The 19,553-nt window shown below is 41.0% G+C and overlaps 1 protein-coding gene across 1 annotated transcript in view; it reads right to left on the bottom strand.

The window, feature by feature from the left end:
• Positions 1-6,604: 6,604 nt before the first annotated feature.
• The window catches only part of csmd2 (CUB and Sushi multiple domains 2), a 280,443-nt gene continuing 267,494 nt past the window's right edge, over positions 6,605-19,553 (bottom strand). The window contains 12 exon segments of the mRNA XM_034094476.1: positions 6,605-7,074; positions 7,653-7,785; positions 9,958-10,045; positions 10,690-10,802; positions 12,265-12,426; positions 12,782-12,844; positions 14,137-14,316; positions 14,565-14,676; positions 15,325-15,398; positions 17,467-17,640; positions 17,841-18,014; positions 18,484-18,663. Coding sequence (XP_033950367.1) covers positions 6,915-7,074; positions 7,653-7,785; positions 9,958-10,045; positions 10,690-10,802; positions 12,265-12,426; positions 12,782-12,844; positions 14,137-14,316; positions 14,565-14,676; positions 15,325-15,398; positions 17,467-17,640; positions 17,841-18,014; positions 18,484-18,663 — 1,613 coding nt within the window. The 3' untranslated portion in view covers positions 6,605-6,914.

The following is a 19,553-nucleotide window of genomic DNA, read 5'->3' as shown; positions in this document are numbered from 1 at the left end:
TGCATGCCACACATAGCAGGTGAGGTCACAGACTAAACAAGCTGCACAGCAGGGTGCAGTGTTCCTCGCAGCGGGCGAGCCATATACGATTTCATTACCTATAAGAATGAAGACCTTTGGTGCAATAAGATGTTCCCTGTAGGCTCTCTCACATCTTTGTTCACACATTACAAGTCAGTGAACTAATAATAGTGTCAGGAGGCTAACTGAAACTGAAAGAAATGAAACTGGCTTGCTAACATAAGACCTGGTTAGAGTGAAGAATAAAACCATTAAGGTATTAGTTAGCACAGTTACATCACACTATTTACTTATAGCAGGATGCTCTGGTCGAGTCTCTCAGTCAACATGCACAATACCAAGACCCTGAAAATGGGGCAGCTAATTCGCACTCAGCCCTCATTAAATCTATCATTTATAATTGTGACATGACAGAATGTCTTTAGTGATGAAGGTGAAAGGGATAGACCCAATACATGTGACCTGACCCCCCAACCCCATATTGTTTGATGACAAATGTTGTCACAGCTACTGCATAGGAACTTCCTGTTTACATAGCTGTGGCTCTTGAAACAAGCTAATTGGTAAATAACTTTACCCACAAACGTACTAATGGATTTACAATTAACGAGTACAACCCAATCCTGCTGAAATGGTGACACTGTAAACCATGTCAACACACAAAAATCCTTTTATATTACTTGTACAAAGAAACTGGCAACGGGTAAATAATAAATCCTTGAGCTTGGTAGGAATGTTATTGAACAAAATCCGTTGATACCCAGAGAGAACATCTCGTGATTTCAAACATAAACACATTTATACTTGCACAAAAGGATGCACTGCTTGTTTACCTTACCAGGGAAAATAATATACTTCAACATACAAAGTGGAAGCAGATACCTTAGCCCACATAAGATCATCTACGCTGGGTTGTATGCGATGCCGCTGCCTATAACTCTCAGAGGGTAATTGTGCATGATTCGCTGATGGGTTCCAGGCTTGAGGCAATAAAGCATGCATTCAATAAATACTCAGACGTGAAGTAGGTTTTATATTTTATTCCAAAACCTTCAAAATAAGTTTCAAGTTCAAGAAAGTAGAATAAGCTTAGACACAATGCAAAGCATCATATACAGACGGATAAAATACATTTTATATATTGCAGACAAGCCATGGTGGGTCTTACATATGTACAGTATGTATGTAAACTTTTATGTACAATCTTTTTTACATATACAAAAAGCCTTGTTTCTATTTTTCTTTGTATATATTTATATATATATATTTATATATAGAGATTTTTCTTATACTCCCCACTAGCATTTGTACTACAATAATGAAAAAGAAAAACATTTACATATATGTCAATCCATTTTTTTTTTTTATATTACAAATGTATTTCCATAAAAATATATCTCTGTACAAAAAAAGTTTTTTATTCGTTAACATATTCTCTTTTCTTAGAGACACTTTCGCTCTTTAGTTGCTCTCCGTAGTTACACTCAGCCTGCTTAAGTCCATGTTTGTCCATTTCTTTACAGGTAACCCTTTTGGTGTACCGCAAGACATAGACGCGGAGTCTCTGCCTTTTACTGTTTTGTTGGCATTCAAGAGCCTTGTTGATCTCACCTAGGCGACAAGGGTGGATGTTAGTTTTAATCTCAGAGACTAGTTGAGAGATGTGCTGGGCTGGCATGAATAGTGTTAGGGAAAAGAGGAAATAAACATGGACCTTGTTTTGAATTTTTACTGTGAGAAAAATACAGGAATTTAAAGTCCCCAGTAATAAAAATCAGCTTTCTGTAAATATGTTTGCGATATTATACTCTAGATAAATTGGACACTGTTTTATTTCCACGGATGAAACACTGTGAAAAAGCAGATTTTCTTGCAAGGAGAGAAGATGCTGTGGGATTTGCAGATATTGAAAACAGTATAGAGATAAATTCTGAAGAGAAATGAAATATACATTCAGTAGTTTTCCAGTAAGTCCCAGATCTGACCACCAACCACAAGTCGACTGCTCTATCCATTTATAGAATACAAATCAGCTAAGTTCCCAAACTTTTCAAAACAAATCTCTTTACCCTCTCCCCAATGCTCACTTCCTCTAGACACTGAAATGGAATGGGAGCTAAACAGCAGGTGGATGTGGCTTTCCTGGAGCCGTCACCACACTGCGGTGACAATGGAAGATGACAAATGATGGCTGATGCAGAATCACTGTCACTGCATGACCGATGGATTGCTTTATGTTTTAATACTTTTTTATACTGGTACACTGTGGCCTGTGCTGAAGAGTTTGAGCACTAGCTGCAGAAAGAAGTAGGAAGCTTTCAGTCTGTGAAAATACTCAGTGAACTCGAGGGGAACTGAAAGACCATCGCTGCTTTTTTTTTCATTATAGAGGAGATGGTGAGCAGGAGAGAACTCAGAGCTGTCTCTGGCTGATAACGGAATATGAACCTTGGATGATCAGAGATTCTGTCTTAAAATATGCAAAGAGAGAACCAGGAAGTAGCCGGCCAGTATCAAAAAAGAGTTTCTTCAAACTTTTATAGCACAGCTCCATCCGGAGCTCACTGATCTTCATTTTCATAAAACGGCATCGCACTTTCTTTGAGAACTGTCTAGACTAACTCCGATGAGTTAGAAAGAAAGTATTTCTAAAAATGTAGCGCCTAAACTCCCAATTCTGCAGAATACACTTTTGAAAAAGCCTTGTTGCCCATTAAACACTTTTCTAAAGAGTGAAACCAAATGAAGCTGAATGGAATAATTTATCTTCATTTAGTAAATCGGCCTAATTTGGCTGGATTTGAATAATATTCTTTGGTAGAAAAGGTAACTCAAAAACACACAAAACAAAAGCACTCTTCCCAACATTTAGGCAAGCATGGAACATCCAAGACATGAACCATTACACACTGAAACACAGTACTAATGAGCTCATTGCTCCTTTAGGAAAAGCAAAAGAGGCAAACATGGATTGTTTAGTTTCTCTGGAATCATCCTAACACGCTCACCCAGTTGTCTTTGTAGGTATGTGACTGTGTGTGGGAGTTACATAGGTTGATATGAAACAAGGACTTAACAATGAGGAGTTCTAATTTCAATGTCTGACATAACGTTCCTATCATCTTACCATGGGGTCATACCAAGGCACTGTAATGAATGTAAAGTGCTCTGGCCTTTTCAAACATTTCTGAATGTCTCATGACTCAGCCCTTTCTGGTTAACAACAATCATAGTCCTATGAGCTTATGCTTCTGTATTATGTCTGTCCAAATATAGCCCATTAGACAAGTTCCATCCAGGGAGCGGCGGGCATCATGTCCTATTGCACCAGCTAATCAGACTTTTTTTATTTAATACTCGACGGAGCTTAATAAAGTGTTGGTTGAAGTGCGCTAAACGTTGCCCTGGGAGGGATGAATGGAGCGGAAACACCACTTCAGAGTGGCCTTAACTGAAAATAACGGAAATGTAATGGAGCTATCGACTCAGCTGAGATATTTGGAGCAACTTCAGAATAAAAACAAATGAAATGCACAATGCAACAGCTGCATACAACGATGAGAACTGAGTTACAGTGTCTTCAAGATAATGTGAGCACAACAGCTCCTCTTCCCGTGAAATCTCCAGGGTAATTCAATCGTTTCCTTTTCCCTCAATTCACGACCAGAGCAGGTAAGGGGCAATATTCTATCTGTACTGTCGAGATAAGCGAGAGCTTTAAAAGTCATACAATTGTAAAAGCAATTACCGACTCACGGTGAAACTAATTGAAGGAACAATACAGTGATTGGCTTCAAAAGCCTGGATTTCTGAGGGAAAGGATGTACTGTAGGTGACTTTAAAGACTCTATTGGTATAGAGGTTTTGTTTTGACTGTGTAAGCCACTTTGCATTTACATAATTTACCCCAAAAAAATCCCTGCAAAAGGAAATAGTTCTCCTTTTTTCTAACACAAATTAGATACAAAGTACATGGCAAATCAAAGAAATGTTGAATTTATAATTTTCAAACATTACATAATCCACTGTCCTGTTAGCAGTAATGGTAAGGTGAATTTTAGGATTTGATATGGGTTCGACAATGAAGCAAGGCTAATGAAAGCAAATGGCATGTAATGGGTCAACTTGCTGCCGAGAAATGTGAGCACCATTCACCCCTGCTGAGGATACACAGACATGGGGAGAGTAAGTGGCACATAGCTGGGAGCAGAGTGTTTGAAATCCAGTGGGTGTCTTTCCTTTAACTCCACCACTAATACACATTTTAGACACATTGTAAGGGGTCACAAAAGCATAAATGTTTCTCAGAATTTCATTCGCCAGCAGAGGTACAGTCCTGTTGTTAGAGCTGAAGCCAGTTCCCTCTTGTGTCACACTTTCAAAACAATACTTAGGGTGTCACTTAGGGTGTCACTCCCCAGTTGTCACAGATTTGAGGAGTGTTAGCATAAGAGGCAAACACACTTGTTTTTCCTTTCACATAAACCAATTTAATGCATGGGAGTAATTAGTATGCCAGCAACTCCCCTGCTCTCACAGCTCCGAGGAAGCCTTCTGGAACATTTCCACGATGAGCCGAGACAGAACAGGGCAACTTCACTGTTTTTCACAAAGATGGAGCTGTCAGAAGTTAACTTGGAGGAAAAGACCTGCATGTTATCCAGAGGGAACACATCACTGACTCATCCATTCTTCAGACCCAGGCGCCTTCACTTGTACACTTTCAGGGAGTTCAAACGTGGCCGTACTTTGATCTTTGTTTTCCTAAGGACAGGTTTAGGGAGCTCACACGGCAAACCGATCTCTAGAAAATACAGAACGTACCACCTTCAAGCTGCAGACACATCCGGAATTAAAAAGGAAGGCAAAAGAGGAGAATTTGACATCATACTTTGAGCATTTACAAAAAAATGAAGTTCCATGTGTTGCTGTGTAACTTGTTTGGTGCAACAGACTTGTTCTAATGTTTGTGGAAATGAAAGGGAAAGATCACAGCGGTTGTCCATAAAAGTTTATACATCCATCCATATTAATTAACCTAATTGCAGTTGCCATGTTTAGTTAACAGGAAGCGACAGTGGCACGAAATTGGCATAAAATTCTTCTGTAAATAAAATGTGGGAGTTTTGCCTCTTAACGTCTGATGTAGGCGCATTAGTTAGCGAGGAGGATTTGTCTTGTTCCCAGTCACCCAAAGACACACATGTAAAGTGACTGCACATGAATGAAGAGAAAGTGGGTGAACGTTTGGAGAGTGACACTGCCTTCAATTTCTTAGAGGATCTATACACTATCAGCTTTTGCTCTTAGTATCCTTATATTTTTTAGTTGTCCAAAACATCCAGGTATATTGATAATCCTAAACCTAATCCTCAGATTCTTTCAAAAAGAAAAGACAATACATGTGGAAAAGTGTTAGTACAATTATCTGTCGTGTTAACGGGAATCTTTGGGGCCAGAACAGACATATTTTGGGGAGATTGAAGATGCAGCCACTAGGAATGTGTGCAGAAACGAGCACACATATGCACAGCGACTCTCCACAACCTCACAGGTGCTTTTTCAGCAGCCTTTGCTACCTCTTAACCCCTGCTCTGGACACAGCTGCCTCTGCAAGCAGAATGTCATCACTGCTTAAAAAAAAAGAGCAGAGTGTAGCTCAAAAAGTAGCGATGGCATGTGTGTGTCCAACATGGCCTTCCAAACTTACTGAATTCTTAATTCTCAGCCATAGACTTGAGGATGAAACATTTCAACCACCTCTCGCAGACAGCTGGGGAAATTAAGGCTCCCAATTACTCATCACAGAAAGCAAGCAGCATAAAAAGAGAGGAAAGCAAAGCAAATGGAAAACAGAACTGAAGCAGTCCAGACTGTCTCTCTTTGTCTCACACAGGCCGACACGGTGCGGTCCGCCTAACAGTTAACTTGCACAGAGTTCTCTGTTAGCTACAGGTACATTTTCTAGACTTCAAGTTGACCATAAAATTCCCTTTGGGTTTAGGCGGAGGGCGGTGAGAAAAGTCATCACAGCTTTGCTTCCATCGTTTCTCCGGCCGGCTGAAGCTTTTTCCTCGAAAAATGGAAATTGATCAAGAAACCATGTAAAGTTACAAAAAGCATTTTGTCGTTGGCAATTGTTACAGTCGTTGTCTTCACATGGTTTCTTTTTTCTCTCGTCGTAAGAGCCTTTGCCACTGGAGATGTTTCTTGAATGTATTTCAGCGAATACAAATATTCTTTGTCTTTCCCTCTGCTCGAGGAACTATGGATGTCCTCTTCTGGCAGGCAGGCGAAGGTGTGGTGCACGTTCCCTCCCCTAACTGAATCATGGATGTAAGGTATGAAGGGTTAAAAGGGTGTGAGGGGAAAAGGGCAAGGGTAGGAGAATGGAAAAGAAGGAATAAAGGATTGAAAATAAAAGAAACACATTAAAGCAAAAAAGAAAGATGGATAAAGGGAGAAAAAAAGGTAAGGTAACCAAAAGAAAGGAGATGAATATGAGGGAGATCACAGAGAAAAGAGAAGACACAGGCATTCATGTTATTTCTCATCAGTGTTGAAAACTAAATAAAACAATACATATTCTTGCTTTTTTAATAAAGTATAAATCAATAAAACAGATTTCATTTATATGAGAGATGCAGATCAAAGGAGCGGCAGCAGTACAAATAAATCAAATGTTCTATCCTATTCTGGAGGGACGGTGTAAACGTTCTAGTAACGGCTGGATTCTGAGAATCTGTATAGCTTTTGATGCCTGAGATTTGTAATTTGCCCCGAGGTGGTAACTTCATCTACTTTCAGAGAAATGTGGACCTTGAAGCTCTAAGTCCTTACTTTATGAATAAAGCCATGTGACCTTTGCGGCTCACCTCTGGAGGAAGCGGTTGCTATACAGCTGTGCACACTGTGCTGACGGTGAACTCTGTCTCGCTGGCCAGGATGTCCGTGGGCTGGATGTTGCGGTCGTACATCGGGTTCTCGAACGTAGCTCGTCCATTAGTGTTCTCATGGCCCACGTAACCATTGAAGGGGACTTTGGGTCTTCTTCTGCAACACACAGATCAATATAATAAACAATCAGTACACATAGAAGTGGGAAATTCAACATCAAATCATACATCATATATCTAAATATACTGTGTGTAATCAATATGATATATTATAGACTATGCCGGCAACTAATCACTGTTAGTTGCTGATCACTAGTGAAATAAAGTCTATAAAATGGTATCATCTTCAAATCCTTTTTTTTGTCTGACCCATATCAAAAACTACAAAAGACTAAAATAATTTAAAAAAAATGTCATCCATATTGAATCAAGTGCTTCAGTATGGATTTGGCTACACTGAATTGCTGCCTGTGTCGCTGTTATGAACCCGTTTGTTTTCTAGGCCGTGAGAAGACTTTTCTCCATAACGTATACCTCGGCAGATACAAACATCGATTTTCAACTCAAAATAATCCTAAGAGAAATCAAGCAAGAATCTTATCTGAAAACAGCGTGCTTTCCAGAGGCAAATTAAAACTTGACTTAAGATGCTTCCTTGTAAACACAAAATAAACCAAGGAAATGTTGTAAGCAGGTGCCGAGTGATGTTAACCATGGCAACAGTGTGAAGCGTACCTGTGTTTGTAGAGGTACAGAGCGAAGCCTGCAATGATCATGGCTATAAAAGGCACTAGGATGGCTGCCGCCACTGAGCTGCTGTTGGACGCAAAGTTGTATCCTGTGTTGTCTCCGCTGGGATCTAAACTCTCTGCAAGATAAGAGATAAGACATGGAGCACTTCAATTAGCATCACTTCAGTACAATAACATATCAGCAGTAGACAATATAATTAAATCCCATAACACAATTAACTAAACAATATGAAAAGTATCCTCGTTGCCTTCTGCCAAGAACTTGAGATAAGCGCTTAAGGAAAATTAAACTGAAACAGTAACATAATCAAATAAAATAAAAGATATCTATAATGCTGCCAGGAAGGCTCCACCTATATATAATAGACTAAGCAGGAATAAAACAACCATTTTTTTCATTTACCCCCTGGGAACGTCAAATTCCATCATCCTAAAAATGACTCTTAATTACTGGCATCACATGCCGACAGCCATTTAGTCATTTCAAATGAATTCTCTAATTTATGCAGGTGTGTGTGTGTGTGTGTGTGTGTGTGTGTGTGTGTGTGCGCGTGTGTGTGTTACAGCAACAGTGGAGGAGTGACAGCCCACCTGTTTGCCACAGAATGCCAAAAAAGCTCAGATAAAGGACGAGTGACAAACAAGAAGGAATTCAATTAGGGGGTTCTGTGATGTTTGCCAATCAACTCCCCGCTGTAGAGCACAAGCACACAAACAGACACTCTCACGCAAGAAAACACACGCAGTGTTACACCGCCACCAAAACAAGAAAGAAAGGACATCTTGACAAATTAAAAATAATTATTTCCAATACACACTTAAACACACATACACATGACTGTCCTGGCACCAGGCCCAGTCCTCTGTATTAATAAAGAGCTGTTTGCTCAGTGTGCAGGGGGGGGCGATGGGTTTTGCACCTGCTGTTCAAGCACCTCTCTCATTTTGGCAGTATTCAATATGCTCACACAACTTTCACCAATCACTGGTCAATTCCATCCCAATATGATTTATTTTTGCACGTGCACTTCTTATCTTCAGTTTGCTTTACATACAATATGGAGTCAGTCTAATCCGGCATGAGTTTTAAATGATGTGCAATTAATATGTTTTCTATGCAAAAACAAACCGTGGATCTGGATCGTAATAGTGGTTGGGAGCAGTCTACTAACGTTGTGAAGTGGCAAACATCAAATACATCAAATAAAAAGGAAAGCATCCATCTGTTTCCAACACTTATCTTTAAAAAAGTTCACTAAATAAAAATGCCTGGCAACATATTTAGAACTTTACATATATCATTTTATTTTCATGTTGCCTCATTGAGTTAGCTCAGAAGAGTAGGGAGCGAGCTGTTGCTATAGCAAGGGCATCAAACTAACGTTAATAAAAGGACATGATGCCACACACACATAACTCCAACAGCATGCAGAACTATTGAGTCGGGGTCTAAGCAGTGGCTCGATACACACTGTAGCGAGGAGGATAATATTGGTAGGATTTATCGATGTTAATTCTGTATCCGTGCTGAGGGTGGGTAGATATGACTTTGGACTGTCAAGAAAGCTCCAGACTGGCTTTTGAAAACTCAGTGTTGCATATGTTTGGAGCACTCGCCCACATGCCTTTTCTCTTGTGCCAGAAGTGTTAAAAATTCTCTCTGAATAATCAATTTCCTAAGCACTATGTGGGATATTCAAAGCATGTCATATGGAGTTGATGTAAAACAAGGCGATGAAACAGGCGCAGAGTGGACGGTGCCAAGTCTGCCTCTCCCAATAACCACAGCAGTCTTTTGAAAACATTTTCTATATCTACCTGTACAGTAAGACAGCATATCAGAGGGCTCTGAAGGGAACTAAAGAACGACACACAGCAATTAAAGGGTCATATTCACTATATACAATCTGCAAGATATGGCGTTACTTGATTTGGCAAAAACTCCCACGTCGATGATGCACTAGCCACAAACTCCAAGAGAAAACTTTTCTGTAGCTGTGTCATGTGGGTGAAGTGTGTTAGGAAATCATTTTCTGACAATTTATCAGGTGTTTGAACTGTTTTTGTATTGCGCCAAATGCTGAGTTTAAAGCCACACTGGCCACAAGTGTTTTCACATCTACGAAGGTACATATATATGTTATAAAAGCATACAGATGCCATGCAGAGTTTAAGTGAAAGATTACAGTGATATCAATCTGTAAAGGAAAAAACATGGACCTACAGTGGTCCCCAAAGAGAGCGTTCGGTCACAGATGTTTCTATATCCAAGTGGACGGCTCACTCACCGAGTTTCTGGAGACCAAATTGGCCAAAGCCTTTTCCTCTGACAAATCCCTGGTACACAAAGGAGCTGGATGAAGAGATGTAGGACACCTAGGGAGAGAGGAATGGAAGACAGTCACTTTATGTGTCACATCCTGGCTTTACAAAGGAGAGTATCATCAAAGTGTCAGCAGCTGGTGCATGCAGAAATGAAATATCATGTCAAAGGAGCTGAGAGGTGCTCTTATGGCTGACATGTTATATGACGTTCTGCTCAAGAGCGCAAACATAAACAGACTCAGCCGCGCTGCTACTCACACACCAGCATTTTACACAAAAGGAGTATTCCTCTCTGCGCAGCATGCTAGTACGTAAACACTCGAGTGCTGCGAGGCTTGTGAAACATACGCATACAAACCTACACAGTGGGACACACACACTGACTGTGACCTGCTTTTTTAATTATATCCGAAGTGGGTGTGCATTAGAGGTGGCTGTGGTGGGGGGATAACGGAGGGGAAGAGGAGTGGAGGGGGTCTGTCGAGTCCTGATTACCAGGCAATGATTTAACTGACATTTTAATTAAAGAGAAAACTCTTGGTGGGCCCTCCATCTCCTCAGAGTGACAAGGTTAGTGTGTATGTGTGCTCGTGCATATTTCACAATAAAAGGTGTGTGTGTGTGTGTGTGATGTGACATCTCTGCCGTTACACAGAGAGGTGCTGTTTTGAACCGGACCCTGGACTTGCACTTACATGTCCGTCGAGGGCCCAGTTGTCAATTTTAAACTTGTTGACAAAGATTTCCACAGGGCCTCTGATCTGGTGGACCTGCAGCAGCAGCTGAGCCTCCTCCTTCTTAAACGTACCTACAAGAAGAAATAGTTATTTTGCAGCAAAAACCACAAATACAGACACTCAAAAGGATTATCGGACAAATCTACAGGGATTTAAACTACATCGGATACATCCTCTGATCACGGCATCACCTTTCCTTATCATGTTGTGTTTCCACTAGCAGCCATTTTTAGTTATCTACAGTATGACAACAATCTTGATGCAATATAAGCATCTAAATTCCATCCCAGAGGGGTAACATCTGAATGTAAATGAGGGCTTGCTCTCAATGAACTATGGAGAGTGAATACAAGAATAATAAAATATGACCTATTTATTAGCTTAACTAGTGTCACTTTGTGCAACAGTGTGGCTGACTGATGTGATTTATGTTTCTGGACAAGAATGAGGCGATTCTATCGATAATAGTATCTGGGAAGGTGAAGACTAATTCTGTATGATTTTATAATAATTAGAGCTGGGACTCGATTAAAAAAAGTAATCTAATTAATTAGAGGCTTTGTAATTAATTAATCGAAATTAATCGCATTTTTAATCAAATATACATATTTGACCTGAGAACAGTGAGAAGCAATTTTCACATGGATTTGACTCCAAGTGGTCTACAGTCGAGTGCAATCCAGTGAGCCAGGGAGCTGGTTATTCTCTCAGACGTGGACTTACTTATCCTGGCCCTGAAACCAGTCATCTGGTTGAGTGTGGGTTGGGTCAGGGTGTGGTTCCTTGCACTCGGAGTCGGGCTAACGTCCACGCTAGCTGCTACATGCTTTGCATTTAGGTGATACTTTAGGCTTGATGTGCTGCGGTGATATGCAAATTCTTTATTGCATAATTTGCACACACCCGTGCTCTTATCGACGCTTCCATCCGTCCGTTTTTTAAAACAACATTTCCCATCCACGGGGCCGACCAAAGCGGTCTCATCAGCGTGGTTTGTTGTTGTTTGAAGTCCCATGCTGAAGTCATGAACGTTAGTTGGTGCTCCAGTATAATCGGTACGCCTGAAACTCATCCAGTGAGAAACGTTCCGCTGTGCAAAAATAAATGCGATTAAAATGCGTTAATTTTTGTGTAATTAATTAATCGTAATTAACGCGTTAAAGTCCCGGCCCTAATAATAATGCAAGGTTATTTGTATATTGTGCATTACTTCACAGTGTGGACATGTGTAGCTGTAAAAAACGACACTGTAGTTTTGTGGACACTTCACTCCAGGTACAATGCAGTGACGTGTCCAAGCCGACAGCTGCAGGGTGATTATGCCACAAGGAAATAAAAATAAAAGCTGTTCAGTAACTGCTGCACTGATCTCCTCCCTGCTGAGACCGCACTGTTTTCCTTGCTCCTTGCATCATTGGGATTTTTCTGACATTGTCCGTTTGGATAAAAACCAGTGGCTCTCTGGTATGAGGTTGAAGGTGTATGTGTGTGAGTTGAACGTCTGACAGTGATTTCTGCTTTTGGAGTACCAACCAGACAGTTTGAGTTCCACTCCGCTGTGGTCGATGAGCGTCCCGTTAACCCGGTTGCTGAAGGGCTCAAAGGCAGTGATGCTGAGCATAGCTGGCTGCTTCTTCCCCAGGTATTCATAGGAGCCCCTCCAGAGAGAGTTCTTAGCGAAAACCCCATCAGGGACTAAAAGAGACAACGGGTGGAGATAGAGGTGGCAAAGAAAATGATATTTTAGCCAACAAAAAAGTCCTTGGTGCCAAGCGACTTCGGTGGTTTGTTTACCTTTAGGCTTAACAGAGTCAGTGAACAAAGATAATAGGGTAAGTTAGCACCGGTGAGAGTGGATCCTAACACTTACTGTCATTTAAATCAAAGTATAGACAACATTAACTTGTTTTGATGATCATCCCCATCTACTTAACAGAAGTCAAATCTACAACAGTGTCCCACAAAGTAACAAAGACAAATAATTATAGACACAATTTGAAACAAATAAAAGTTAAAGCTTGTGAAAAAAGGTTTGAAGCTTAAGTCTTACCTGGTAACTTTGAGGGTGGGTCCTGCACTGTCACTGGGCTGTTACCACTTGAGCGATTATCAGCTGAAGAGCACAACACAACAGAGTTAACTCAAAAACGAATGAACAAGTTTATCCTGAAAGATAGACATTTTTTCTTTTTTAGCAGCCCTATGATAATTGAGGTGGGAGGACGTCACTATCAGCACTTTCTGTCCGGCTCCATGACTAATAACGATGCGGTGGACAGAGTGAGGCCTGCCTGCGACAGGACTTGACTGGAGCGTCAAAGAGCAGCCCGGGTGGTCCCTGTGGGGCTTCGTCAGAGGCACCGTTTCACAGCTTCGAGGGGAAGCACTTTAATAATGCTTTACTGCTCACACGGGGCCACAGGACTGCACCGCAGTAGTAAACAGACACCCACGCAGACAAACACAGCGAAGAGGGTTTTCATGCAACTACAAACACAGACAGGTATACTGATGGTGGTTTATGAGCATAAACATCACCTTGGATGAATGCAAACAGACACACACACCATCCCTCTGTTGTGTACTTTATCACCTGCCACTCTTTTGAGCTTCCCCTCCATCACTGCACCCACAGGCGCTGTTAAAATCCTGCATGCGGTAAGTCCAGTTCACAAGTTTCTTTCCTGCAGTCTTAATGGCACTGTCTTAAAAAAGACCCATCACCCTCTATATTTCAGCAACGGCTCGGCACAGGATCCATCGTATGGAAGCCCCCCTTGAGTACGTCTTTCTATTTAAGCTATAAGCATTTGTCTACCCTCGATAATTGTGGTTCGATGACTATTTTTTTCCTATATGTATTTAGGCCAATGCTTGGGGGTGTCTTAATGGCAGTCTATTTGTCTGCGAGATCTTGTTAACGCTGCCTCGCCATTTATAGGAGGTACTTCTGCTAACCTAATCAACGGGATGCATTGGCCTAATCAGGTTCTTCACCCTTGTTAATGTTTCAAAGTGTGTGTCTGAGTCTGTGTGTATGTGTGTGTGCAATTCCATGCTCTGCCATTTTGTGATAGATGGGCCATCCTGCCCTGGCATGTGTCTGAGAATAAGCAAGTGTTAACACAGCTATTTATCAACATTAGCTCCATCCCCAATTTCCCACCATGAGTCACCGCTGAAGTCTGCACAGTACGGACACAAGTGGTTTCGATGGAGACTGCTAATGGACACGGCACAATACAAATGTGGGATGAAGTGTTTATTACATCTGTGTGGGACAGTCTGTCTTCTTATAAGGTCCTGTGCATGTATCTATGATTGCTTTGTGTAGAAATTGATGTGTTTGCATATTTAATATCATCTCCATGTTTCCTTAGGGATGTAATGTATACATGTGTATACCTTCACAGAGAGGCTGTTTCCCTGTCCAGCTCCCATCAGACCTGCAGGTCCTATGCTCTGATCCTCCGGCCAAGTAGAAACCCGGCTGACATGTATAGATCAGCGTGTAGCCAAGGGACGGCAGCTCGATGGCTCTCACATCAGACTGGCTCGACATCTCCGGCTGGCTGCAGTGGTGGGCTGCAGAAAGGAAGGGAGAGTAGGATTAAAGGGACAGAAGAAGAAGAAGAAGAGATAAAGGAACAGGTTGGGACAAGTAGATGAAAGGTAGAGGGATAAGAGGAGCAACAGATAAGAAAGAACAAGAGAAAGTGAAATGAAAAGTGGAGGTTTCATGTCAAGGACAGATATATGGGAAATGAAAGGCCTTATAATTGTAGTTATGCAAACTCATGTTTTTTTAAAATATAGGCAGACTGTGTACTTACCAATGCACTCTGGTTGATAACCACTCCAAGTGAGGATGGGCAGACAAGTGCGAGAGATGGAGCCCTGCAGTAAGTAGCCCTTTCTGCAGCTGAAGAACAGAATGCTGCCGATCTGGAAGAGGACACACGTGAGCATGTGGAACCAGACCAGGAACAGAAAAAGTGTATTATGCATAACAGCAAGAGGATTGTGCAGAAAGAAGAGGCAGTGTATTTGATTAGCGAAATACATTTTTGGGGGGTTTGCTAGTCCAAACATGTGATACGAATATGTTATTACCATTTTATATTCATATTATGTGGTATGATATGCTTTTTCTCTGTGTCATGTTTGTTTTTAGTTGTGGACTTTTGATAAAAAAACTAAACATTTCAACAAATTGTTATATTTTAAATGTCGTACATTAACAATGGAATTTTCAATAAGATTTATCAGATTTACTATAATGAATACAAGTTGCTGCATCTGTACACGATAAAAGGACATCCAAGTCACTCTGATCTGCCACTGACTGTGTCACAGTTTGAATATGAAAATTAAAAAGATAGTTTTCTCCTAACAGTGATACTGAGCTAGCCCTTTATTCAACATGGTCCACAATGTAGCAAATAAAAGGTACAGAATAAAATAAAAATATATAAACAAAAAGATCATGATTTTTAAAAGTAGCAAATGCATGTTCATGCTTATATAAAAAGCTCACAATGATTTTTCTGTTCAATACATGCATTCAAAGCGGTATGAACACATTGTTCATACCTGGTAGCCTTGAGAGTTGTTCTGATTTCCAAAGAGAGGCGAGCCGGGGTCTCCACAGGTAGTGTGAGTGGGATCTGAAACACACGCACAGCAATTCTGATCAACTCAAATCAAAGGAAGAAGTATTTGCTTTATACAATGCATCCGCTACAAACACATACATAGCTGAATTAGCTAGACAGCATGGGAATTGTTCGTTTCACATACTGTATCTGTCTGAAATACTGAGTGTAGCAGTGAAGGACAACCATGCACTCATACACATGCATTCGTTCTTAGTAAACACTCGCATAGATAATTCCTAGAAAGTATTTTATTGAACTGAACACTTTATCCGCGCTCAGACCAGCCAATAGCACAATGATAAACTGTCAGCTGTTATCAGACCAAACAAATGTTGGGCCTGAATGTTTTATTTACTGCAGCCCACAGTGGAGAGGGTAAGATACTGGCAATAGGCCAGGGAGAAAATTACCTTTCCTCCTGTGAGTTCAATGTTAAACTAACTCAAGAAGGAATGGAACTGTTGTCACAAGAGGATTGTTTTAGCCATTGTATAATCTAAAGGTGGAACAAAAAGCCACAAGAGACCTTACGAGTACCGTACTTTTCGGACTATAAGCCGCAACTTTTTCCCCCCTTTTTTTTGTACAGCTAACGGCCACTAGGGAACCTCCTAAATCTATGGATTTTACAGGTACAATTAACCACCTTTAACACTATGGGCTCTATGACCGGTCCGCGCACGCCACCTTTAAGCGGCGGGCTCCAGCAGGAAAAGCTGGAGGCCAGAAAAGAGTGAGACAGGTAGCGCGCCAAAGTAAAAGTGGAACCGAGAGACAGAACGAGAGCAAGACAGACGGACAATTTAGCTGCTGCGGCTTATATGCAGGTGCGCTTTATCGTCCGAAAAGTACGGTACTTTTATAGCAACTAAAAGTGTTGTAAGATTCATATTATCTTAAATTGATTACATGACCACTACATCTTAGTTGACCTCTCACATGACAGGCACTATGGTGAAAGGATAAACACACCGTTTTTTGCCATAATTAACTCATGTTAAACAAACTGTTCTGAGGTAAAATGTTGTCATCAGCGCACCTTTTTCAAGACTTTAAATACCACAATGATCCAAAGGGCTGAAACAATACTTCATTGGAAATTTGTTTCTGACAAGAGAGTGTGATTTCCTTGAGTGCTTCTTACTGCAGCTTGCAAATGTATAACTTGTAAGTCATCGGTTGTGCTCTTCCATTTTTAAGAAGGTTTATTGCTTGGTGGATGTTTACTGCAGCAGCAAAACAATATTTTGTGATGACAAAGGCAAAATAAAAGTTTGATATTGCCAGTTACATAAAGATGTTTTGAAAGTTCTGCTTACATATAAGACACAAAAGGTGGCACAATTGTCCTCATGCATGGCTCACAAGTGCAGCGTTGGCCTCAATAATTGATCTCACATTACAAATGAGCGCTTGTATGTTGCACATTTGGTAACATGTGCTCCTGGTGCAGTCTTGCAATGCCAGCACTACAGTTTCTCCACAATATGTCTACATCCAAGAGTATTCTGAAACAGGTGGAGTAAACCTTCTCTGTTGGGTTCATTCATTACACAGATCAGAATGGGAAAGAACAGAGTCGATATAGCTTGTTAGCTGGTTTAAATGGCTTTTGTATGCATTAGTACTTGATTGCGAAAGGCAATCAGGACAACAAGGGAGAACATAAGGAGGCAGAACACAAGCCAGCCAATGAGAGGCTTCTCTCTTATATAAAAGTAAAGGCATATATTGCTTTATGTTCTGTGCTTTGGTTATAGAACAAGGCCCCAGGCCATGCACACTGTTGCCAACAACCACTGTAGCCCTGCCTGTTAGTCATTACTTTGATTTGTACATCAAAGTGCTGTGTTCCATCATTAACAACATGTCAGACTACACCTTAAAGGAGCACTATCATGCTGATGTTCAGGTTCATGTGTGTATTTATTTAGTGTCTCTACTGTGACATGTCTGCATGCTTTAATGTTCAAAAAGCTCTTTATGTTTCTCATTGTGCCTGTGCTGCGGCACCTCTTTTCACTTGGATAAAAGTGTCTAACAAGTGACATGTTATGGTAATGGTAAAGTAGCGTACCTATGCAAGAGGGTTGTGTGCCACTCCAGGTGCCGTCATACTGACAATATCTTTTGGTGGAGCCCACAAGGACGAGGGGAGGGTCACAGGAGAAGGAGACAGAGGAGAGGTAGGTGAATCCTCGGTCCTCCCTCCCCCCCTGGGCTGGCGTCCCCGGGTCGCCACAGAACACAGCTGCAAAGATAAAGAAGAAGGGAACATGGGAAATGAGAGAGGACCTCGTAACCATGTTGCTTTTAAATCCAATATCTTCCAAGGGGTTGAAATGTCACACATGGGACATGCATTATGGACATGCTTGGGTAAAGGACAAGCCAAAGACACATCAATTATCGGTATAATGTAATTGGGTGTTGCACTGTGGTGCCACTTACGGAAGCATTGGGGTTTCTCTCCACTCCAGTTGCCGTTGCCCTGGCAGGTTAACACAGTGGGCAGGGACAGCTGGTAACCTTGGTTGCAGGAGTAGCTGATGCTAGAGCCCCAGATGAAGTCGGTACCGACAACCTGTCCGTTAGGGATGATCGGTGCTGGACCACATACGATCGCTGCAAGGAGACAAAGAGACATTGCAGGACTTCATGGATTCTGTATACTGGTTTGAATGATGTGATGCTTTTTAGACCACATATAAGTACAAGATTAATTTGTTCTAGCCTTCTATAATTACTCGTGTACTTTATCATCTCAATCTAGCCGTACATGTCATTGCTTTTTTCAGATGCAGGTGCAGTAAAATAACATACATTTAAATGGGTGTTTTGCAGTTTCTATTTTATTTTACAAAGATTTTAATGAATTGTAAAATTATTTGGTTATTCAATATTTCAACATATCATTTAGATAACGCTTGGTCATAACCGTAAGGGCCTGGTCTGAATCTGACCAACGCTGTTTCTTCTCTCTTTTAGTTAAGAGAGACATTGTTGGCACAGATATGAATACAGGTATACCTACTGTAGAGATGTTGGTACTACATCACTGTATTGTCATTTACATAATTCTACACAACTCTACCTTTACAGAGAGGTTTGGTGCCATTCCAGGTGCGGTCCTTGGTGCACTTCAGAGTCGAGGCCCTGTCAGCGTCCATGGTGAAGCCAGGAGTACACTGGTAACTCACTGTGTTGTTGTATGTAAAATCATTGCCCGACCTCACCCCGTTGGCTGGCACTCCAGGGTCACCACAGTGTATTACTGCAGAAACATAACAGGATACAGAAGTATAATCAAATGAACGCAGACAGACATTGTGGTTTGTTTAGGTGAATGAAAAATACATTCAAAAGAAAAGTCAGTTTGCTTTTTTACTCTGAGCTAAAGTATCTGATGATTTAGTTTCCCATTGGATTGTGCGAAGTAAAGAACAAGATCGTTATCAAACAGTTAGATTGAAATACCAGCAAGTAAACAAACTATTTAAAGTGGCTCACTGGATGGAGCTCAGAGTTAATGAACTGTTTTATTACATAGGCAGTTTAACTCACACACAAAACTTAACAATCTAAAAAAAAGCAAAGTTCACATGTCTTTACTTTTGGATAATATGTGTATTATTTTCACATGCTTCCAAATATGACTTACGCTGCATCTCTGTTTCAAATGATATCCCTGACAGTATGACTTAATCTTTTGTATGAAGAATCAGTGCACTTTGATTTTCTCCAGTTTAGAGCTTTTAGGGTACAGAGAGACTAACTCTTTGATGGGTATCCCTCTACTGTGGCTCCCTTAAGCATAAAAACAAACCACATTCTCCTTGATTCTATTTTAATATCCTGCGGGAGAAACAGTGTGATTGAGGAACAACAGAGAGAATTCCACTGTGTGACTCAGCAGCTTCATAGCCGTGTATATGACTAAGATAGAACATCCAGGGCACAGAAGGACAACTTGTGCTATGTTGCAGTGGGACAACAAGGAATTATTAAATGCATATGACCAAGATTCCTAGAAGAATCCCCAGAAGGTGAGCAAACCGGGCCTTTTTGAGGTGTATCGTCTCCCCTTCACTGAGCAAGCACTTAGAGATTTCCCAGCGGGCTGGTAGAATGGAGTCGCCTGGAGCCATAATGCCTTTCTAGGAC

This window comes from Pseudochaenichthys georgianus, chromosome 11 (assembly GCF_902827115.2).
Source record: "Pseudochaenichthys georgianus chromosome 11, fPseGeo1.2, whole genome shotgun sequence".
NCBI lineage: Eukaryota > Metazoa > Chordata > Actinopteri > Perciformes > Channichthyidae > Pseudochaenichthys > Pseudochaenichthys georgianus.
The sequence above is the reverse complement of the archived record's forward strand: the minus strand, read 5'-3'. Positions and strand labels throughout refer to the sequence as shown.